The sequence below is a fragment of the Alternaria arborescens genome, assembly GCF_004154835.1.
Source record: "Alternaria arborescens strain FERA 675 chromosome Unknown contig_7, whole genome shotgun sequence".
In the NCBI taxonomy this organism is placed as follows: domain Eukaryota; kingdom Fungi; phylum Ascomycota; class Dothideomycetes; order Pleosporales; family Pleosporaceae; genus Alternaria; species Alternaria arborescens.
The window spans coordinates 719,568-742,225 of NW_021167862.1; the positions used below are offsets into that span (position 1 = coordinate 719,568).

The 22,658-nt window shown below is 52.3% G+C and overlaps 7 protein-coding genes across 7 annotated transcripts; 5 read left to right on the forward strand and 2 right to left on the reverse strand.

The window, feature by feature from the left end:
- Positions 1-356: 356 nt before the first annotated feature.
- On the forward strand, positions 357-665 carry AA0111_g4002 (hypothetical protein; the record flags this gene model as incomplete). The annotated part of the gene is made up of 1 exon (XM_028649953.1): positions 357-665. One exon carries the CDS (start codon positions 357-359, stop codon positions 663-665), a length of 309 nt encoding a protein of 102 aa, XP_028508538.1.
- Positions 666-1,425: 760 nt separating this feature from the next.
- On the forward strand, positions 1,426-5,726 carry AA0111_g4003 (Sterol 3-beta-glucosyltransferase; the record flags this gene model as incomplete). Its single annotated transcript, XM_028649954.1, has 7 exons — positions 1,426-1,514; positions 1,573-2,382; positions 2,429-2,665; positions 2,713-3,480; positions 3,527-3,897; positions 3,955-4,232; positions 4,281-5,726. 7 exons carry the CDS (start codon positions 1,426-1,428, stop codon positions 5,724-5,726), a joined length of 3,999 nt encoding a protein of 1,332 aa, XP_028508539.1.
- Positions 5,727-6,473: 747 nt separating this feature from the next.
- AA0111_g4004 (hypothetical protein) lies at positions 6,474-6,674 on the forward strand (the record flags this gene model as incomplete). Its single annotated transcript, XM_028649955.1, has 1 exon — positions 6,474-6,674. One exon carries the CDS (start codon positions 6,474-6,476, stop codon positions 6,672-6,674), a length of 201 nt encoding a protein of 66 aa, XP_028508536.1.
- Positions 6,675-7,845: 1,171 nt separating this feature from the next.
- On the reverse strand, positions 7,846-10,530 carry AA0111_g4005 (hypothetical protein; the record flags this gene model as incomplete). The annotated part of the gene is made up of 1 exon (XM_028649956.1): positions 7,846-10,530. The coding sequence occupies one exon, from the start codon at positions 10,528-10,530 to the stop codon at positions 7,846-7,848; it is 2,685 nt and encodes an 894-aa protein (XP_028508537.1).
- A 488-nt stretch (positions 10,531-11,018) lies between these two features.
- On the forward strand, positions 11,019-12,383 carry AA0111_g4006 (hypothetical protein; the record flags this gene model as incomplete). The annotated part of the gene is made up of 3 exons (XM_028649957.1): positions 11,019-11,139; positions 11,195-11,322; positions 11,376-12,383. The coding sequence occupies 3 exons, from the start codon at positions 11,019-11,021 to the stop codon at positions 12,381-12,383; spliced, it is 1,257 nt and encodes a 418-aa protein (XP_028508534.1).
- A 1,159-nt stretch (positions 12,384-13,542) lies between these two features.
- AA0111_g4007 (DNA-directed RNA polymerase II subunit) lies at positions 13,543-18,900 on the reverse strand (the record flags this gene model as incomplete). Its single annotated transcript, XM_028649958.1, has 3 exons — positions 13,543-13,558; positions 13,623-18,478; positions 18,544-18,900. 3 exons carry the CDS (start codon positions 18,898-18,900, stop codon positions 13,543-13,545), a joined length of 5,229 nt encoding a protein of 1,742 aa, XP_028508535.1.
- Positions 18,901-19,521: 621 nt separating this feature from the next.
- Positions 19,522-21,121, forward strand: AA0111_g4008 (Set1 complex component; the record flags this gene model as incomplete). Its single annotated transcript, XM_028649959.1, has 4 exons — positions 19,522-19,591; positions 19,645-19,706; positions 19,757-19,986; positions 20,035-21,121. The coding sequence occupies 4 exons, from the start codon at positions 19,522-19,524 to the stop codon at positions 21,119-21,121; spliced, it is 1,449 nt and encodes a 482-aa protein (XP_028508532.1).
- Positions 21,122-22,658: the final 1,537 nt, after the last annotated feature.

A 22,658-nucleotide genomic window follows, 5' to 3' on the forward strand; every position in this document is an offset into this window, starting at 1 on the left:
GAGAGAGCAGTACCAGACGGGAGCCTTCACATTTGCAACTTCCTGCCGTGAGCTCCTTCTCACACAGAAATGGCCTTCACTTCCTTCTCTGCGAGTCTGTCGCTGTCTCTTGATCTCGACCTACTCACCCTTTTCTATTTCTTCTCTCGCTCGTATCTCATCGGCAGTCATCACGCACCTAAAACGCGTCTCAACTTCCTACAAGATAGCATTGTCGAAAAGCTTTCCAAACCTCACAGAGTCAAGCTACCATGTTCAAACTTCCTCTTCAGACCGTGCGCAGTATTGCCAGACCTAGATCACTTTCCTTCAAGCGCCATCTCAGACAAAATTCCAGCTCGGCGTCCGGCCGCACCATGTGCGTTAATTGCGCCATTAATGAGCTACAGGCTGCACAGGGTACCACAACTACCGGCCGCATTGTCAACAAGATATGCACACGTCTCGCCAACGATAGGGCGACAACGCGTACGGAGCAATTGATCTGGCTCGCCAAGCATGCCCTTGAGACATCAGCAGCATTTAACCAAGATACCAATCGCAGTGATGATTCTATATCTCACAAGCGAAGAGAAAAGGGCGGAGATGGACAGGAGGCAGCCGCTTCTGAGGCGAAGGCCAAAACATCTCACGAAGGCGTTTCCGTGTGGCCATCTATGTGGTAAGTACAATGACGCTCCCAAATTCCCGAATGATGGCTTAAATCTTTGTATGAAAAGGTAGAAGTCGGCCGGTAGTACCTATGGTTTCTCTACCACCCAGAAACCCTTTGTGGACGTGGTTGAGCGCAGTGCACATGGGCTCTCTGAGTTGCTATGTGGACCAGAGTACCCTATGTGGGCTTTCGTGGCAACACGAATTACGCGCCTAGGTACGCGCGAATACGCGTAAGGTCGCACTAATGAGGTTGCGATGTACGCGGGCGGCCAGCAAGGCAGACTTGAGGTGGTCTTGGGATTGTCATATTTCGAAACAGTGCTACGACATGGTTACATATGATAATCTAATCATTCTCTCGTCCTTGATCACGGACGTATGCTCGGTGAATTCCAGCCCACTAATTCTTACCGGCCGAACAAGTGAAAGGACGCTGGTGTAGAATGCACGACCAGACACGAATCAATACCAGCGGATACAGCATGGAATCATGACGGAAAAATGTTGCGAGATGCAAATGGCAGGCCTAGGTAGGCACATGGGGCTGAGCGATGACGAAGCCCCAAGCAGTGGCTTTTGGGGGTATCCGCGGCCAATCACAGGCCAATAAACTCCGCGATGTCATAGCGCATGTGCATCCCCCATGCGAGTAATACAGGCTTGCAAGTGCTACAACCCTTTCTTAGTTCTGGCTACCTCTTCCGACGTTGTTTCTAGTAGCTCTGCTTCTACAATGCGCTATTTCTGATCGTTCTTCTTGCAACCATCATGGCGAGCTCAAATAGTCCTGGGCAGGGCAATGACGCGACCCGCGACGATGCCCCACTAGCACAGCAACATGCGCAAACGCACACCAAGTCAGTCCACCTGCTCAGATAGACGTCCCATGGCGACCTTGGGCTGATTACATGATAGCGCACCCTCGAGTTCTCAAAACAGCTCAGACATCAACCGTGTTCCCGCCCACGACGCACCGAGTCTCGAGAACCCACCACCCGCGTACACGGAGTTGCCAGGACAAGTCGACAATGAAGAGCTGGGCACAAATGCAGTCGTGGCCGACGATGGTCGTGTCAACATTCGAATAGACCAAAAGAGCCGTGCCCTTTCGCAGCTCATCCTCCCACAGATCCAGCGTCAGCTCACACATGCACAAGAAGACCCCGAGCCGCCTCCACCTTACGTCCCAGAGTTCCTCGGCGGTGCACCCGGCCAGCAGCCTCCACCCCCGCTAAACGTCGTCATACAAGTCGTGGGCTCTCGTGGTGATGTGCAGCCATTCGTCGCACTAGGCAAGGTGCTCAAGGAAACATACGGCCACAGAGTGCGTTTGGCGACACACCCGACCTTCAAGGATTTCGTCATTGAAAATGGATTGGAGTTTTTCAGCATCGGCGGTGATCCAGCCGAACTCATGGCGTTCATGGTGAAGAACCCGGGCTTGATGCCCGGCTTCGACACATTGCGCAGTGGTGATATTGGCAAGAGGAGAAAGGGTATTGCAGAGATTCTGAGCGGCACATGGAGGTCCTGCATAGAGACAGGAAACGGTCTCGGCGTAGATCCTCTCCAGCAAACGGTCGAAGAGTGGATGGGCATCGAGGAACAACTGCCAGAACAACTGCGGAAGCCATTCGTCGCCGATGCAATCATCGCAAACCCTCCCAGCTTCGGACACATACATTGCGCCGAGAAGCTGGGCATACCTATACACATGATGTTCACGTGCGTCTATCCCCCTTCAGCGGCATCTATATACTAATTCGGACAGTATGCCATGGTCCCCTACGCAGCAATTCCCGCATCCGCTTGCCAACATCCAATCTACAAACGCAGACCCAACGATTACAAACTACATGTCATATATCATGGTCGATGTGCTGACATGGCAAGGCCTGGGAGATGTCATCAATAGGTTCCGCAAGGACAGTCTTCGCCTGGACCCCATCAGCGGAGTTTGGGCACCTGCTATGCTCGCGCGACTGAAGGTCCCTTTTACATATTGCTGGTAAGTTCATATAGACGGTCGTGGATGATTTAGCTCATACTGCTCAGGTCTCCAGCACTCATTCCAAAACCCAAGGATTGGAACCACCACATCTCTGTTGCAGGCTTCTACTTCCTCAACCTCGCTTCAAACTACACACCAGATCCAGACCTTGCAGCTTTTCTCGATGGAGGCGAGCCACCCGTTTACATCGGATTTGGTTCAATCGTCGTGGACGATCCAAACGCCATGACTAAGATGATCTTCGATGCTGTGAAGATCACTGGAAAGCGAGCCTTGGTATCTAAAGGCTGGGGTGGGTTGGGAGCTGATGACCTTGGAAAGCCTGATGGTGTTTTCATGCTTGGGAACTGCCCACACGACTGGCTATTCAAGCGCGTTTCTGCTGTCGTGCATCATGGTGGTGCCGGGACTACAGCAGCCGGTATCGCAACCGGAAAGCCTACCGTTGTTGTGCCATTCTTTGGAGACCAAGCCTTCTGGGGGGCCATGGTATCAAGGGCAGGCGCTGGGCCTGATCCCATCCCCTACAAAGATCTCACTGCAGAGAAGCTCGCTGGAGCTATTAGTGAGGCGCTTAAGCCGGAATCACTTGACCGGGCCCAAGAACTTTGCGACAAGATCAAGCAAGAGAACGGGACGCAGAAGGGTGCCCAGTCCTTCCATCAGATGCTGAACTACGACGAATTGCGATGTGCTATCATGCCGAACAAACCTGCGGTCTGGAGGCTCAAACGTACTGACGTTAAATTGAGCGCCAAAGCGGCTACAGTACTGGCCCAACAAGGCGAAGTGAATTTTTCCGAAATGAAACTGTAAGCAATCACACAAGTGTACTGTTCCATCTACTTACAAGTATAGTTATCGCCCTCGCGAGTATGTTCCGGATGAGGGCCCTTGGGATCCAGTCTCTGGTGCAGCTGGTGCTCTAATGGGCACTGCAACTTCGGTCATGATGGGTGTTGCTGACATGCCTATTCAGACCCTCAAGTTGCTCAACATTCACCCTGATGCTAGATCTAAAAAAGGAAAAGAGAAGAGAACGGGCACTGGAACATCTTCAATAGGTGAAGGAAGTAGCAGTGGGCGTCCGGTGACAACACGAAGTGGAACTGGTGCCTCCGAGCGCTCAGGCAGAAGTGGTGCCTCGACGCCAACGGCTGCCGATGCTGCTGCTGACATAGCCCGGATGCAGGCCGACAATCCAGCAGTCACTAGCCCCGGCTCTCCTGGTACGCCTTCACACAGATCTACATTCATGTCCCAAGCACTTGCTGAATCTACACAAGGCTCGAGATCACGATCTAGAAGTCGTTCTAGATCTGCGGCTACTTCGACGGCTCCCTCTAACACAGCGCCTAAACCGTCCATGGCAGAGAACGTCGATTCTGCGGTAGACACTGGAAAGGGTTTAGCTAGGATCATTGGTGCTGGCTTCAAGTCTCCAATGGACTTCTCTCTTAACGTTGCCAAGGGGTTTCACAACGTACCGAAGCTCTACGGAGCTGAAGTACGACAGGTCGACAAAGTTACTGACTTTCAGAGCGGCATGCGGACAGCTGCCAAGGTACGTTAAGTGGAATGTCGCGTGCCATGTGTACTAAGAACGTTACAGGAATTCGGCTATGGTCTATATGACGGTATAACCGGCATCGTTACGGATCCTTATAAAGGCGCCAAGAAGGAAGGTGGTATTGGCTTTGTCAAGGGAGTTGGACGCGGTATTATGAGCGTTCCATTCCGGGTCATGGGTGGTGCTTGGTCTGTGCCCGGCTATGCTATGAAGGGACTTTACCAGGAAATGGTCAAGAGCAAGGGAAAGAGTGTACAGAATTACATCATCGCAGCGCGCATTGCACAGGGATACGATGAAGCATCCGAGGTGACGCAAGAAGAACGTGACGAGATCGTCAAGACTTGGGGCCACATGAAATGGGGCATCAAGAAGAAGCGGAACGTCGGAGCTGAGCAAATGGACTCGCTTCATTCACTGGTCCAGCAGAAGAGAGACAAGAAGAATGAGCGCTCTGCCAGGCTCAGTTCGCAGACTGGTGGTCCTGGAGTTCAGCAATCGGCACACGCAAACTCTATTCTGCAAGGCAGCATAGCAGGTCCATACCCTGATCCACCAAGAAGGCGTGGTGTCGAGCCAGAAATTCGGTCGACAGTTCCTAGTTGGCGTCAACAAGAAGCCGAACGAACACGTGCTTTGAGGCGACAGGACACTACCACTTCGAGTTCCCCGTCGGTCGCACCATCCCAGCAATCGCAGGCTGATCTTGAGGCACAGCTCAGGGCGGAAGAAGAAGAAGATCAGCGTGAACTAGAGCGAGCTATTGCCGCATCAGTTGCAGAGTCCTCTCGAGGAGACCCTGAGGAAGACCGACTAATCGCCTCTGCTATTCGTGCATCAATCGCTGAACTCGAACGTGCTCCAGCCGGTAGCAACCCCTCGCAGCAGGATGAAGAGGAGGCACTACACCGCGCCATGACTGCCAGCATGGAAGAAGCCGGCAAACTCAACGTGACTGAAGAGGAGCAAAAGGCGTTCGAAGAAACATTGAGGAAGAGCCTACTCGAGACGAGCAAGAAAAGACAGGTTGGCAGCGATAACGAATGGGACTCTGATGCCGATACGGAAGACGACGAAGATTACAAACGTATCATCGCCGAGTCTAAGCAACTCGCTCATGTCCACGCGAACCACCCGGGTGAGTACGCCAACTCAGCTCAAGGCGCACAGCAGGAGCGTGGAGTTATGGATGCCATGAGCCAGGCTATTGGTGCCGCAGATGATGACGAATATGAAGATAGGAGTCATAGGATAGAGATGCGAGATGATGACCATGAGGATGATGACGCGGAGCTCAAAAGAGTAATGGAAGAGAGCGAGAAAGCGGAGAATGAGCGTATGCAGAAGCTGGAGAAGCAGAAGACGGAGGAGGATATCGTCATGGAGTATGTTCGGCAACAGAGTTTGCTCGAAGAAGAACATAGACAAAGGGTGGCCAACGGGAGGGACGCAAATGGAGGAGGGAGTAGCGCCGGTGCCGGGAGGTAGATTGCGTGAGGAGCGGGTGAAGGTGGTTTTCTGCAAAGGTTTCAGTGATACCCTGGTGAGCACAATAAACGTGTTTGTTCTCCTCTTGTTCCTATTAATATGCATGCTTTCGGGGCTCTAAATCTATATGATGATAATTAATGTGTAACGTAGGTGCATAGCGAGTGGCCGGGACAAGCGAGTGGCCGGCTTTTGCCAAGACCCCACCAAAACTCTACCTACCTCGCGATGCCTCAACGTAACAACGTCTTGTTAGACCAGAAAGAATCTCAAGTACAGCTCGCACTTCAAGCTCTTAAACAAGACGCGAAACTTACTGTATATCGCGCTGCTAAAGCCTACAACGTGCCAGAAAGAACGCTTAGACGACGACGTGCCGGAACGCCCTATCGACGCGATAGCATGCCCAACTCAATAGCTCTTCGAGGATCAGAAGAGGTAGCCATTGTCCGACATGTTCTGAAGCTATTAGAGCAAGGATACCCGCCTCGGCTCGCTGACGTTGAGGAGATGGCTAATAATTTGCTCTGGGTCCGCAACCAGGACCTAGTTAGCAAGAGGTGGGCTGCAAACTTCGTGAAGCGTCGCCTAGAGCTCAAAGTTAAATTCAATTAAAAGTACGACTATAGTCGAGCTCTCTGCGAGGATTCTGAGATTATAGGAGGCTGGTTCCGCCTAGTACAGAATATGAAAGCTAAGTATAGTATCTAGGACGAAGACACCTACAACTTTGATAAGACTAGCTTTATGATGGGCGTGATATCGACTGGAGCGGTAGTTACAGCAGCAGAGCGTCGAGGACGGCCAAAGACAGTGCAGCAGGGCAATCGGGAGTGGGTTACAGCTATTCAGGGCATCAACGCGATGGGGTGGGCGATTCTACCCTTTATTATCTTTGCCAGCAAGCACTACCTCTCCGCCTGGTACAAGGAAGAGGACCTGCTCTAGGATTGGGTTATTGGGGTCTCTAAGAACAGGTGGACAACGAATGAGCTTAGTCTTGAGTGGCTAGAGCACTTTGACAAGCATACAAAGAAGAGGGTTGTTAGCAGCTATCGCCTGCTAGTTATCGACGGTCATGAGAGCCACAACTCGATTGATTTCCACCGGCTCTGCGAGGAGAAGAAGATAATTACCCTCTGCATGCCTCCGCATTCATCGCACCTACTGCAGCCGCTTGATGTTGGGTGTTTTGCGCCGTTGAAGAAGGCGTATAGGTGCTAAGCCGAGAAGCTGATGCGCAACAAGATCACTCGCATTACTAAAATAGAGTTCTTGCCGTGCTTTAAAGCGGCTTTTAACGCTGCTATCACGAAGGGCAATATCCTAGGGGGATTTCGAGGCGCTGGCTTAGTTCCACTTAACCTAGACACTGTGGTATCAACGCTTGACGTCCGCCTGCGTACTCCACCGTTACCTACTGTCGAGGACGGTCCCTGGCAGTCGCAAACCCTAAGCAATACCCTAGAACTAGGGTCTTAAACGAAGCTAGTTCTCGAGAGGTTTTAGAGGCATGTAAATAGCTTACCTACTTTGATAGTTGAGGCGGTGAAAAGCCTCTCTAAAGGCGCAGAGATAATAGCGCATGCTTTAGTGTTATCGCAAAAGCGTATCGCTGAGCTTAAAGCAGCTAACGAGGCCGCTACGCGACGTAAATCGTATAAAAGAAAGCGAGTACAGAAGGAGGGAACCTTTATAGTCGAGGAAGGTCTTCGACTAACAACTCTAAAGGAGTTTGGGGCGCGCAGCAATAGGAAGAAGGCGAAGAAGAGGTCGCGTGTTGAGGTGGGCGAATCGTCTTAAAGACGCTGTAGACGCTGCGGCGAGGCAGGACACAACTCGCGCACATGCAAGCAAGATGTAGTAGAAGTTTCTGATTAATTTGGTCTATCACAAATATTGATTGCTGTTCTTAACCGTGCTGTACAGTCGTGTGTAGCCGTGGTTTTGGTGGGGTCTTGGCAAAAGCCGGCCACTCGCTTGTCCCGGCCACTCGCTATGCACCTACGTTATATACAAATGAAATGATGGTAACAATTACACGGGTATATTCCCTACGCCGTCTTTCCCAAACACCCAAAAAGAAGACAAAATTCTGTTCTCTGTACATTGACCCAACTTACCCAGGCGCTGTGCCAACGCCCGTCAGCACCCTAACACCCCAGCGCCACCAGCCCTCCCTTTCGCCCAAAACTCTATCCAGATCGTCGACCCTCCCTTCAACAAACTCAACTTGTCTCTCAAACTCACCCACTACATCCTCAATGTCCTCGACCTTGCCTCTTAGCGCACTAATCTCGTATTCTAGCTTATCGCCAACATTACCCAATTCTCTGAGACTCGCTGTAAGCTGCCCACGATTGTTCGTCACAGTAGCGTGTGTGTCTTCGCGAAGACTGTGGTATGTATCGAGACGAGGATAGTAGATGGATTCAAGGGTTTGAATGTCTGTGTCTGCGGAGTCTGAGAGGGCAAGGATAGACGAGACTGCATTTTGAACCCAAGCTTGGTCTTTGGAAGAGAGACTGTGAAGCTGGCTGTGTAGGCGTTTGAGCTGTGTCGAATGAAGGTTTTGGATCGCATTGCGGGTGGTAATAGTATCCATGGTGGCAGCTTTGTCGTCCTCTGTTACAGCTTCTTCGTCGCTGTCTCGGGCGTTGATGGTTGTCCAACGGAGGACGCTTTCTTCGGCGGTGCTAAAGGATAGATGACGGGGCCACCAGTCGTCGTTGCGGGATGGCTGGCGGAAACCAAATTGGTCGCCGGACTGGGTACGGCGTAGGAGAGGCGGGATCTCATTTGCTTGATCAACGGGGAGGTTTTCGTTGAGATCAATTCCGTGATATACAGACCCTGCGAGAGAGCTTGCTACGGTCGGTAGTTCATCGGGCTGATCTGAGACTTCGCTTTCGACGATAGAACTCCGCAAGTTTGATGCATGGCGGCCACCGACTAGCTTGTTGTCGCTCAAAGAGACGACAGAATCACCCGGAGTTTCGGTGAGCTGTTTAGTAAAGGCTGGCTCTTCGCCGGCAGTGCTCTGGGGTGACGTAAGGGAATAGGGATCGTCGGACTGGCTTTCATAGTAATCCATCGAGGTTCGTGAGTCTGTGTATTGTGCTGTTCCGCTCTTGGTTCGATGTAACCCATGTCGTCCATGTTCTTCTCGCGATACTTTGCTCGCATGAGTACGCAGACTGACAGCATTCTTTATGTGATGGAAGCCACTACCCGATTCCAGCTTTGCTTTGATGACGGCCCGCTTTGAAGATGGATCCTTGAAGCTCTCTTTTTCCTGGCCATCCGGGGTAGATGTGTCTACTTTCTTCATCTCCGAAGACCCTGTGTCGCGCTTCGCAATATGTTGATGATCGAGCGTTGTTTCCCTATGGACCAGTTTCGTTGTGGGATCGTGTTTGTCTGGCGATGTTGAGCGTCCTTCTCCACCAGGAAGTCGATCGAACATGCTGTCTCCCGATACTGTCTTCCTAGGCTTTCCATGCCATAACCACTTTGCATGTTCACCTCTCACAAGCTCCACAAATTGGTCGATGTCAACCGTCTCTACTTCAGCGATGCCGTCCTTCTGTCCAGCCCCAACAATGCCCATGACCATCTCACCTCCCTTGCCCCCTAGCTCAGCCACTGTAGATTTGAAAGCTCGAGGAACGGCCCAGCCCTCTTTACTGGCTGCCTTTGCAGAAGCTCTTCGCAATTTGTCAAGCGTGTGTCGATCGAGACGTCGGGTTCTGGGTAGATGTTGCGACTTCTGAAAATGTGCGATACCACGCTTGGTGGCTTCTATGTCAAAGACATCCTTTGCGACGGCGGCGTTGCATGCACTCAATCTGTTTCGTGCACCCATTAGCATGCCTAGCAATGCAGCGACTGTGGTAGGACCGAGAATGCCATCATGAGGCTCTACTGTGTAGTATTCCGATCCGAAGTCTATCCACCAATCATTCATAGCTTTCTCTGTCACATCGCACAGCAGGCCGTCTGCATATTCGGGCTCTAGTTTTCCAAACAAGACAAGTGCAACTTGACAGAGCTTCACAAGCTCAATTACAGATGCGTTGAAGGGGATTTTCTCGCTCGTTCGGTACAGTTGCTGGAACTTGGCCTGCGTGGCACTGCTTGGTGGCGTGAGCTTTATGCCCAGGCGACCTGAACAGCCCAATCTCTTCAAGTTTTCGTTGACAAAGAAGGGCTCACGGTACTTTTTCAAATCGCCGCCAGGGATTGGAATCACGGTGAGGGAAGAGGGAAAACCACTGAGGTTTGTCACCATCAGAGCGCCATAGGGCGTGTCCTTTCTCCGCGCATGGTACTCGGTCAGCGAGCGGAAATACAGACGCATCTGCGGTGACCATTCCTCCTCATTCTTGGGTACGCTTATGATTGTGGCCAGCACAGTATCTTCCGGGTTCCCGGTATAGGTTGTAATGAGGAAGGTGGGGTGGGTGCGGGAGCATGCCCACTGCTCGACTAGGTATATCTCGTAGCCCTGAATCTCCTGGCGACGGGCGAGGACATGGCATGAGGTGGTCGGGTCCTCCTCGATGTATCGCGCAGCTACCACGTCGGTCAGGACGAAGCGCTGATGGCCGGCGGGTGATGTGGGGGACTTTATTCTCGCCTCGTCTGGTATCATATCGGAGGTGGGAGCTTTGGAAGCTGGCTGTGGACGAGATTGCGCCGTGGTCTTGCGATGGGTTGACGTCGTCTGCAGGGGCGGCATCTGGTGCCGTAGCTCCTTCTCCGAGTGTGTCCGCGACGGCGACATTGGTAGTTGATGCGCCATGCTAGCATAGGGAGAGTGAAGGCAAGCTCTTCATGGTAGAAAGGTAGGCACAGAGTCTCGCCGGTGCCCGAGCGCGAGCCAACGGGCAGAAGGCGACAAGATGGCAGACGGCGAATCGAGCGGCACTCTATGCATGTTTCCAGCAGTCGCCAGCTCCGTGTTGCTGCATCTGGAAAGCTCAAAGGCGTCAGTACAGGCCAGAGTTGTTGTGCACAGGTCGGAGCTTGTGATGGGCGCGGAGCATCGGTCGGCGGCGCTGTTTCCCCACACGTCATGCCCGCGGCAACAGCCATCGCGAACTCGACAAGAACCCCGGCCGGCCCAAACCCACGACGGCCATGGACAGTGGGAAAGTGCTCTGCTGGCCAGACAACAGCTATTCACTGCCAGCTGAACCTTGCTCTGCCAGCCCCAAGCTTCACGTGCCATCATAACCATCGCTCACGGACATACTATTCACTATCACCATCACCACCATCACCACCGCCATGGACGACCTCCGCGAGCAAGTGGAGCTGCTGGAGAGCAGCGCCAACCTCTCCACCAGCATCGACCATGTGCAGAGGGCGATTGACATGCTCACTGCGGCTCGCGCCAAGATTGCAGCGGGTAGGAATTCTCCTGTAGACATGGCCATACAGCTTGCTAACCAGTGCGCGACCAGATCCCAAGACGGCGCCCTTGACCCTCGCCAAACTCCAAGACCCCTTTAAGAAGTCTTTGGACACGGTGCAGAAGGACCTCAAGCCAGTCTACGCCGGTCTGAACAAGTACGGCAAGGCACTCGACAAGGTGCGCTTCCCTGTTCGCGCAACCCTCAAGAGAGAGTCCTAACAATGTACCAGAAATTCAAGGACAAGCCCTTACCCTCCGCCGACAACGATGCACTATCATCGCATCCCTCGCTCATCAACCGCGCTATTGCTATGCACCTCCTCCGCGAAGGCCAATTCGACGTAGCATCCACCTTTGTACAAGAAGCCAGCCGTCAGCCGCCACATCCCGAGCCCACTCTCAACACACCGAACCCCTACATTCGAGAAGCATGGGAGAAGGATCTCGCAGAGGGAACCTTCAACTCGGAGAAGCTGCAACAACAGTTCGCCGACATGTACCACATACTGCACCAACTGCGCAATGAGCGGAATCTACAGCCGGCAATACAGTGGGCGCGAGAGCGGAGTGATGTTCTAGAAGCACGTGGCAGTAACCTTGAATTCGAGCTGTGTCGCTTGCAGTTTGTCTGTCTGTTCGACTCCCGTGGCAGTCAAGACGAAGCAATGGACGACTACGATAGTCCTAGTGGTCCCCTGCATGCTTGGGCATACGCACGTCGCGAATTTGCTCCCTTTCAGAGACGGTACCAGAGAGAGATTCAACAACTGCTAGGTGCAATGGCGTTCTGGCAGAACGTTGAAGACTCGCCATACCGCCGCCTCTTCTACAACGACACTGCCTGGGAAGAAGTAGCACACTCATTCAACCGCGAGTTCTGCTCCTTACTCGGTTTGAGCGCCGACTCACCTCTCTTTATTGCCGCGACGGCTGGCGCAATAGCACTCCCTTACCTCCTCAAGATGCAGTCCATCATGAAGGAGAAGCGCACCGAATGGACGACCCAAGACGAACTACCCGTTGAGATACCACTACCGAGCCAATACCACTTCCACAGCATCTTTGTGTGCCCAGTATCCAAAGAGCAGAGCACCGATGCAAACCCACCCATGATGATGCCTTGTGGCCATGTCATTGCACAGGAGTCACTTGAGAAGCTCAGCAAAGGATCGCGCTTCAAGTGTCCATACTGTCCAAACGAAAGTCATCCACGAGATGCAATGAAAGTCGTGCTGTAGGGCAGCCCTGGTAATAATCTAACCATTAGGAATGAGAAGAGGTACATTTCGGGCGTTTGGCGTAATCTGGAGAGACTTGCAGACGTGTATGCATTTGATCTTAGGCTTGATGAGCTCGAGCCAAGTCTTGGTTTCGAGCCTGACGTATAGAGGCTGTCAGCGCCAGTACCACCAGATACTGAGGATTGGTTTGTCGTGTTTTAGGGCTGTGGCGTTTGTCTCTCTCTAGTTTTGTCATCACATCTTTATCATTATCATTTTGTCTTTATCGTCGCGTCTTTGATATCAAACGTCTCCACTATCAGTACGAATACCATCACCAATACCAATACCGATTTGACCGACATGCATTGGACTCGGAGACATTTCACGTAGCACACCACTGCTTTTGCCTATACAACACAGCCATATATGACAATATATCGTCAAATTTCTTATTATCTAGTCAGTCGACCAATGCTTGTGCGACTCGTATCTGAATCTCCTTCCTAAAGACTGCCACTCATCAAGATCGCGACCTCGTCTCGTTTCCTCGACCAAATAGAACTGCGAAAAGCCCCTTTGCGCAATTTGTTGCGGGCTAGCAAAAGGAAAAGATTTGTCTAAACGTGACACTTGCAAATGGTCCATCTCTTGAAACCCTCCGATTATGATGAAAAGGCACACACCCAAACGCCTCGCAGTTTTGTGCTTGTTGCAGATATGTTGTGTGAATCAAAGCAGGAATGAAAGCAAATGATTAAACGCCAGACTACCCCACTGAACTTGAGGGTGTGTATGCAATCTTGAGCCGCGTGACAAGAAGAGAAAACAGGTTTTTGGTGCCGCCAAAGAGTGCAGCTTCGGTAATAGTGGTGTTGTACAATGAGAAAAAAGAAGCCCATCAGTCGTTGAGCAGCATCATGCGATAGAAGCGAGGCGGACGTGGGCCTAGTCAAAGGAACGACCACATTGCAGACATGACATGCCGTACGAGACCAGCCGTGATGGGGTAGAAAGGATCGAGTCAGGTTGAACTCTTGACGAAGGGAAACAGGCAGAGTTGACGGCTTGCTCGACTTCACCAAAGAGTTCACCCGGATCATTTCCATGGAAGAGGAAACATTTTCATACACAACTAAGAAAAGATGAAACAAGCCTGCCTACATCATCAAGCCAGCTATTGCTTTGGAGATCTGGGGCCCAGTTAGCATGTGCTGTATGGCGATGGTGTCTACAACTATGACCAAAGAGACTTACGTAGGAGAGTAGGCTGGGCCTGGAGAAGTTGGGCTGTAGCGCGGAGAGGTCGGAGAAAAGGACCCTGCCGGACTCGTTGGCGAGTAGCGTGGCGACGTCGGGCTGTATTGCGGTGACGTCGGTGAAGTCGGAGAACGCCTGTCGCTGGTGGCCTGGTACTGAGGACTTGTAGGACTGTACTGCGGCGACGTCGGGCTGTATTGTGGTGATGTCGGACTGTACGCTGGAGAAGTCGCGCCACCCATGAACGTCGGGGACGTTGGGCTGTAGTTGGGCGACGTAGGAGAGTACTGAGGCGACGTCGGAGAGTAGCCAGCCGGAGATGTGGGCGAGTACGATGGTGATGTAGGAGATCCGTATCGAGGCGAGGTTGGAGAGTAGTGCGGGGACGTAGGCGAAGCCATGTATCCGGGTGATGTTGCGGCGAAACGAGGGCTGGCGGTTCCTGGTGAGGTGGGCGAGTAACCGGGCGAAGTTGGCGAGAAACCCGGAGACACCGGGCTGGTGAAACCGGGGGACATGCCAGTAAAACCCGAGCCTCCTGGACTTCTACCTCCATCGTACGGGCTGAAGCCACCACCTCCGTAGCTGCCTCCGTAGGCAGTGAAGCCGCCTGGATCATCACCTCCACCAGCCGCAGCTATAGGAGAGAACGAGACCTGATCATATGAGCCTACGCCCATGCCACCCTCGTATGTGGGAGATCCTAGGTCGTACGGCGTGGCAGCACCGTTGTCGAGGTAGTTGCCAGCGCCAGCAGCACCACCCATCATCTTGGAGTTGTCCTCCACCATGGTGAGAAGCATGGCATTGTCCATGACGACATCAAACTCTCCGGTACCCATAGGCGCCAGCTGACCGAGCATGATGTTCTCAGATACACCACGGCAGTCGTCGAGCTCACCAAAGCCGGCCGCTTCGAGAAGAATCTCAACAGTCTCTTCGAAAGAACAACGCATGAGGGCACCAGTGTCGTTACGGTTGATACCATGACGGGTGATGGCCATGAGAAGACCACGCTGGCACATGATGTCGACGAGCAATGCCATGTGACGATGGTTGACGTAAGAACCGTCAAAGGACAAGACCATACCCAGCTCCTTGAGTAGACCGGCACGTGCAGCTTCGATTCCAAGCACACCAAGAATCTCAATGAAAGAGTTGGAGTAGGTTTTGGTCGCATCCACACCTTCAATGGCCAGCACCTCGGCCAAAGCAGTACCAGTGGTATCAAGCACCCACTCTTTGCATTCGTCCTTGCTCTTGGAGTGTACCAAAGACCTGTCTGGCAATTCAACTGTGACGATGTGGTCTCGAATGAAAGCACGCTCAATACCACGTACACCACGTAGCGTAACATCGTCAAGCAGATGCTTCTCAAGTTTGCGCATCCATCGCTCGTCACGCTCATCTTCATCCTCATCATCCTTCTGGAGGTTCTGATCCCAAATGAAACGAACACGCATAACCTGCTCATCGGCATTCTCGTCACTAAAGATAACCGCCAGATTAGGTTTGAACTCTTCCTTGATCTTGCCAGCAACTTCGCCGATAGTGATACTCTTATCCAACAGCTTCTTGCGGTCAAGGATGATACGGAGCAGCCACTTGGACTGTGACTCGATGACCTCGTCTTCTTCAGGCAGAATGAAGTATGACTCAACCATGTCCTGATCTTCCTCAACAAGCGTTGATTGGATGTCAGGGTCGTAGTAGAGTTCGACCGCTTGCGTCAACGAACGGAGAGTCGTGAGCTCGATTGTGCTTCGCAGGCGCTTGGCATCCTGTTGGGTGGCCTTTGTATCTGTCTGGCGAACCAACATGGATGGGGTTTTGATGTTGGCTGCAATGTTCAGAATTTCCTTTAATCGAGGTACACCGAGCGTGACGTTCTTAGAGGACACACCGGCAAAATGGAAAGTGTTGAGCGTCATCTGTGTGGCGGGTTCACCAATGGACTGCGCAGCCAGAACACCTACCATCTCACCAGGGGCAACAGCGGCCTTGAGGAAACGGTCTTCGAGTTCTCCGAGAACGTAGTTCAAAGCCTCCTTGCTTAGGCGGTGCTGAACGACAAGCTTCTTGAACGCAAGACGTGCGCGAAGATGGGATTTGAACAGATACGTTGCACTGTCTTGAGCCTCTCTTGAAAGCTCGTCGGTACCACGAATGACAACCAGTCGCTCGAGAGTTTCCTTGACTTGCCTGATGGTCTCGATAGGATTAAGGTTGCTAACAGCCTTCTCTGGGTTGATGCCGAACCGCGCCTGAGCTGACCGGATCATGCGCTGGATGTTGAGAGGCAACTGGAAGGATTCGAGGTCCTCGTCGCTTGCAGTGGCACGGAGGTATTCACGATCGATCTTGATCTGCTCAAACTCTTCGTCCAGAGCTCGCTGAACCTCCACATCACCCTGGAACATGGTAGCACCCTCAAGCTTAGTAACTGGGATCTCTGGGTGATCGGTTCCAAGAACGTCGAGCTTGTACCCAGCCTCAAAGTCGGCCTCCGATGCCATGATGATATCCATAGATTGATTCTCAATGTGAGCGCCATCCAGACCATCTTCACCATAGATGAACTCAACAATGTCACCCATGGAGTTACGCACGGTTCCGTCGTACTTGACCATAACATCTTCGAGTGCCTTGACGAGACGACGTTGGATGTAACCAGTCTCGGCTGTCTTGACTGCTGTATCAATCAAACCTTCACGACCAGCCATGGCGTGGAAGAAGAATTCCGAAGGGGTGAGACCGCGAAGGTAGGAGTTTTCGACGAAACCACGGGATTCTGGCGAGTAGTCGTCCTTTGAGAAATGCGGCAGTGTCCTGTACTTGAATCCATAGGGAATACGCTGTCCTTCCACAGCTTGTTGACCGACAAGGGCAACCATCTGAGAGATGTTGACGGTAGAACCCTTGGAACCTGAGACAACAGTCTGCACGACGTTGTTGAAATCCTTCAAACTCGTTTGAGCTGCAGTACCTCCGCCCTCACGACCTTCGTTGAGGAACTTCTGTACCTTGGATTCGAACGTACCGCGAATCGTCATACCAGGCATAGGCTCAAGCGCATCCTTGGTAGCTGTTTCGATAATCTCTTCGACCTTAGCCTTGGACTTTGCAATCTCGTTGGCAATCTTGTCTGAGGTAGCCGGATCCGGGATGGTGTCACCCACACCGAAACTGAAACCATAGTGAAGAAGCCACCAGTTGCAGATGCGCTGGCAGGCGTTGAAGAATTTGACTGCTGCATCCGGTCCAAGCTCGTTGAAAATGATGTGGATAACACCGCCTGCAGAAGCACCGACAATCTTCTTTGTGACCTGACCAAAGAGGAGTTGCCCACCCTTGATGCAGAATGACTTGTCGACAAGGTCATTGTACGCACTGGGCTTAGAGTCGGCCTCCTTCTTCTCAATGTTGACCTCGCGCGGGAAGGCCATGCTGATAATCTGCTTACCAGTCCAGAGTGGTCGAGGCTTCAGAATGGCTGGCTCTGGAACGATGCCATCCCAGTCAGGTACCCACATGAGAATAGGCATGACCTGTTCAATAGGAATGAAGTTGTCACGACGACTCATCTTGTAAACACCGAGAAGCGTGTCCTGCACGATACCCATCAAGGGCTGGTTCTTCTGCGGCGATACAATCTGCTTGGGAACCATGCACAGGTTTTGAACCTCAGCGCGAGTCTCATCACTCTGGGGAACGTGGAGGTTCATCTCGTCACCATCGAAATCGGCGTTGTAGGGTGATGTGACCGACAAGTTAAGACGGAAGGTGGAGTAGGGCATGACTTTGACACGATGTCCCATCATAGACTCTTTGTGCAGAGAGGGCTGACGATTGAAGATGATGACATCGTCGTCATCAATATGGCGTTCGACCTTCCAGCCGTATTGCAACCGCAGGTCGTCAAGGTTCTTGTTGTGCTTGAGATCAAGACGAACACCGTCGGCTTTAATGACGTAGTTGGCACCAGGGTGCTGGTTGGGGCCATTGCGTACCAAGTTTGTCAGCTTGCTGATATTGAACTTGGTGACAACCTCAGGGTAGGTCAGAGTGCGTGCAATGGATCGGGGCACACCGACTTGGTCCAGAGACAGGTTAGGGTCACCAGTGATGACGGTGCGTGCGGAGAAATCGACACGCTTTCCCATCAAGTTACCACGAAGACGGCCTTCCTTGCCCTTTAATCGACCACGAATAGTCTTGAGCGGACGGCCGGACTTCTGCATCGCCTGTGGAACACCATTGGCGTCGTTGTCCATGTAGGTAGCAACGTGGTATTGGACCAGTGCCTCGAATTCGGCTGTTACGTGAGCAGGTGAACCCTCCTGCTGACATTCTGCAACACGACCGTTGGCACGGATGATATCTCCCAGCTTGTATGTCAAATCGTCCTCTCCACGCATACCCTGGCCGGTACCATCGACGGAGATACTGGGGCGAACCGGAGGCGGAGGCACTGGCAGAACATCGAGGATCATCCACTCAGGACGTGCATAGTCGGCGTTCAGGCCGAGCAGTGCAAGTGTGTTGTCGGACATGAGCTTGAAGATGGTCTGTGCCTGCTTTGGTGTAATGACTTCTTTGCGGTCACCTTGGCCGTCATCGTCGTCCTTCTTGCTCTGTTTCCAGGTGCCTGTGAGCTTCAAGCCCTCCTTGCGTATGGAGTCAGGTTGCTTGCTGCCACAGCCGCCGTGAGGAATCTTGGGGATCTTGTTTTTGTCACTTCCGTCGTCTACGTCCTGCATGCACACGGTCTTGCCCTTGGACATGCGCCAGATCTTGTCAAAACGCTTCTTCGCATCCTTGGTCTTGGCGGCAGCGGCCCAGTCAGGATGGTTCTGATATTGCAGTTAGCACAAAATCCAGGAGTCTGAAGTCTCTGTCTTCACGTGGGAAGACTTACGAAGTCAGCCTTGATGAGACCACAGGTGTGGCACACGGTCTCGAGGAGCTTCTTGATCTTCACAACGAAACCGACGTGAAAGACGGGTGTGTGCAGCTCGATGTGACCAAAGTGACCGGGGCAAGTCTGGATATCTTCCTTGCACGTGGCGCACGAGTACATGCGGTCGATAGTGCCGAGCTTGGGGTCGTTGAGACCTTGCTCACGCGGTTTCTGCTTCTGCTCGTCCATGGTCTCAGGGTAGATGATGTGGACGACACTCATGGCCTTGATCTCCTCGGGAGAGAGCAGCCCGAACTGGATCTCCTTGATGGTCCGGAGCGGACATTTCGACACCTGGGGCGCGCCCGGAGGCATGCTGGCGGCAGTGAAAGGGTTTTGCGGGTGAGAGGGAGCCTGGAGACCTGTCTAGCGGTCGACGGTCGCGGTGGCCACGCCGGGCGGTTCCTCCGCGTATTAAGTAGTAAATTGGGCTGCCGTGGTAGCTATGTCGACGGCTGCTCCTGATGTTAAATGGAGTAATGCGCGCCGCGCGCGAGAAGAGATGCGGTCGGAAAGTGGTGCCCGTGGAAAAGGGCTGTACGGGGGTCGGGGGCTCGCTGGGGCGCGCCTCAAGACGGGAGTCTTGCGCGCGTATTAAAAGCGCTCCGGTGAGCACTATTGGGGTCGGCGAGGTAGAAGACGCGCTCTAAATATGAAGGAGCGGCCGTTGGTGATGGCGGGGGGGGTGGTGGTGAGGGCGTGGCTCTGGTAGAAGCAAGAAGGCGACAAAGAGACAGTTCCTGCCGCATTGACACTAGTCGGCCCTCACGTGCCGACCGCGCTCGCCAGGGCTGACCAGAGCGGATTGACTGCCACCGCCAAACTCTCACTTTGCGCGCCAGACTCTCACTTCATGGACAACAGCCGTCGCGTCTGCGAAGATGCTGCTAATTGAGCTTGCTCTTCTGCACACCCCGCTGTCTGCAGTGCACGACCATGAATCTCTCACTGGTTGATCCCTTTGTCCTTGCGCAGGACTGCCCCGATGTCATCACCGGCCGCCTTCGTGAGTTTAATATGTCGACTTGACTATACACTGCAGTGACTCACAACGCGTAGGCAGCGGCCATTCAACCTCAATTCGCTTCAGCCACCGCGGCGACCTGCTTGCGTCCGGACGGGTACGCGAATGTCACGCCCTTACATGTGATTTCCGCTGATTGGATTCCAGCACGACGGCATAGTCGTCATATTCGACATCGAGACAAACGGCGTCGCGCGCAAGCTTCGCGGCCACACACGCCAGGTTCAGTCGCTCAGCTGGTCCACGAATGATCGCTACCTTCTCAGCGCTGGGCAGGACTGGAAGTGTGTGCTTTGGGACCTGAAGGATGGCTCGCGGGTGCGCACTGTCCGCTTTGAGGCAGCCATCTTCATAGCAGAGCTGCACCCAAAGAACCAGTAAGTGCATACATGATGCCTACAGGCAGCCCGCTAAATTCAGTCTAGTATGGTCTTTGTGGCTGCCCTCTTCGAAGACCAGCCTGTCATCGTCGACATGTCCGAGGAAGTCCCCGTCAAGCACTCCCTATCGTCCGCGCCCCACCGAACCGACATAGAACGCGAGAACGCTTCCGAGAAGCAGACTGCCCAGGATGCCAAGCAGACGACCACTATGACGCTCTTCTCACCCACTGGCCAACACATCATAGCAGGCACAAACAAGGGGTGGCTGAACATTATAGAGACCGAGACGCACCGAGTACGCTACTCTTTCAGGGTCACCAACAACATCATCGTTTACATTCGCTTGACGCCCTCGGGCAGAGACGTTGTGCTCAACTCCAGCGATCGTATCGTCAGGACACTTCATCTACCTGACTTGAGCGACCCAAAGTTGGACTTTGACACACTCCAGCTGGAAGTTGAACATAAGTTCCAGGATCTTGTACAGAGGCTTTCCTGGAACCATGTATCATTCAGTCCCTCAGGCGAATACGTCACGGCCTCTACGTGGATGAATCATCACATTTACGTGTGGGAACGTGGACAAGGTAGTTTGGTCAAGATCCTGGAAGGCACCAAGGAGGAGTTGTCTGTGGTCGAATGGCACCCATTCCGACCTTTCGTCGCTGCTGTCGGAGTGGATTCTGGTCGCGTCTGGCTCTGGTCCATTCTTCAGCCCCAACGTTGGTCTGCCCTCGCACCGGATTTCGTCGAAGTAGAAGAGAACGTAGAATACATCGAGCGCGAAGATGAGTTCGATATACAGCCTCTAGAGGAGCTACACAAGCGACGTCTAAACGCCGAAGACGAAGAAGTCGATGTCCTCACCGTAGACCCAGTTAAGACCTCGGCTACAGAATTCGGACCGGCTATAGGAGACGCAGAATTCAGGATGCCCGTATTGTTGGACATAGAGGCTAGTGATAGTGAGGACGAAGTCGTGGCAGTCGGTGCTGGTCAGTTCAGACGGCGCAGTCCTGGTGCTGGTAGAGAATGGATGAACGACGATGAGGTGGCAGTTAGTGGTGATGAGGCACGAAGAGCTAACGGTACCACAGTGAATGGTACTAAAAGACGGCGAGCCGGATGATGATAACAGGAAGCTATTTCCGACTACTTCGCTGCAAAGCTGTACGAGACAAAGCGTCTGGCATGTCTCCCATCACGTCAAGGGGCGCTACACTAATAAGTTTTGTAAGATGAGCATTGATCTGAGCCATAGTCTACCGCATGAGGGGACAAGAAGGTACCATAGCAAATACAGTGTTAATACAAAGTCATGCCAGTTCACAATTTTGCTTGTTCTCTACGGAGACATAAACACATTGAGATAATGATCATGTTTTTCACATGCAGCTGTCGAGGAGCTCAGTTAGGTGTTCAGACGAGACCTTGATCTTGATTTTCTTGTCTGAATTTCAAGCATTTAGTTTTTGTCGCCGCTACCTTGATCGTTGCGCTCCATTCTTTTATTATTCATCCAACCAACACACAAAGTATGGTACTACCGTTAAGGCAAATGTATCACGATGCTCTTAGCCGATCACAGTGAAACTGGACCCAAAGGACTCACAAGCTGAAAACCCGCTGCCAAGGCTATAGTAAATCTGGACTCTAAGTATTTGCGACGGAGGATCACTTCATTGTCCCGGAAACTGCTCCTTGTGGAAGAAAACCCTGGAAACGACCTAAATGGTCGCCCTTCCCACGACACGTCATACTACGACTTGATCGTACGTTTATTACGTTATAGAAGACCCTGCTGTGCGAGAACAATTGATGTCTTTTTTTGGAAACATCTTAATGGAAACACACGGTATGTACTACACAAATCTGTCTTATGGTGCCAATAATTTATGAGACAATTCTAAGCCTGAATGTATTCCCTCCATGAATGTAAATGCTATTGAGTAGTGAGCATGACAGTGGGATTCAGAATGCCGGAAAAGTTGCTTGAAATTGTATACAGGAAAGCGATGGTTTTCAGTAGAAAAACCAGCCCTCAATTCCAATTATGTACATTATACCATCTGAACACGAACTAATTAAATAGCGCGTCGAAGGGACGTCAACTAAGGACTAGAAGAGTTTCTGTACGCGCCAATTGAACAAGTTGTAGCATAAATCACAAGAACTTTACCTAAGTATCTACAGTTGAAGAAACACTGACAACACACCAGATTCTGACGCCGTGGAACTTGTATGACATCCTTACCATTTTTTCTCTTCGCATATTGATAAAAGCCTATTGATGTTCTGATAACCAAGAAACCCCCTTTCCATGGTCGTGACTGGGTCAACCGTTCAATCTGCAAATACTGACACGGGTTGACTTCGGCTGGCGTTGCGTCGCCTCACAATGCGCAGACAGTAATGAAACAGAAACCCGCATCATTTGATAGTGGCAATACGGAACCCATCTGGACAAGGACCTAGACCAACGGCAACAGCAGGTACTTGTCGAGAGTTGCTATGTAAGCTATAGTAGGGTCCGCGGCATGTTCATAAACGTCATTCGGCATTGGTTGTCGACGGGTTTTCTTGGTTGCGGATCGTGGTCAGGCCAAGGGGCGATGCAGGAGAGTCAGCGGTAAAAGTGCGAGCTGAGACTCGCACGGTGCGAAGGT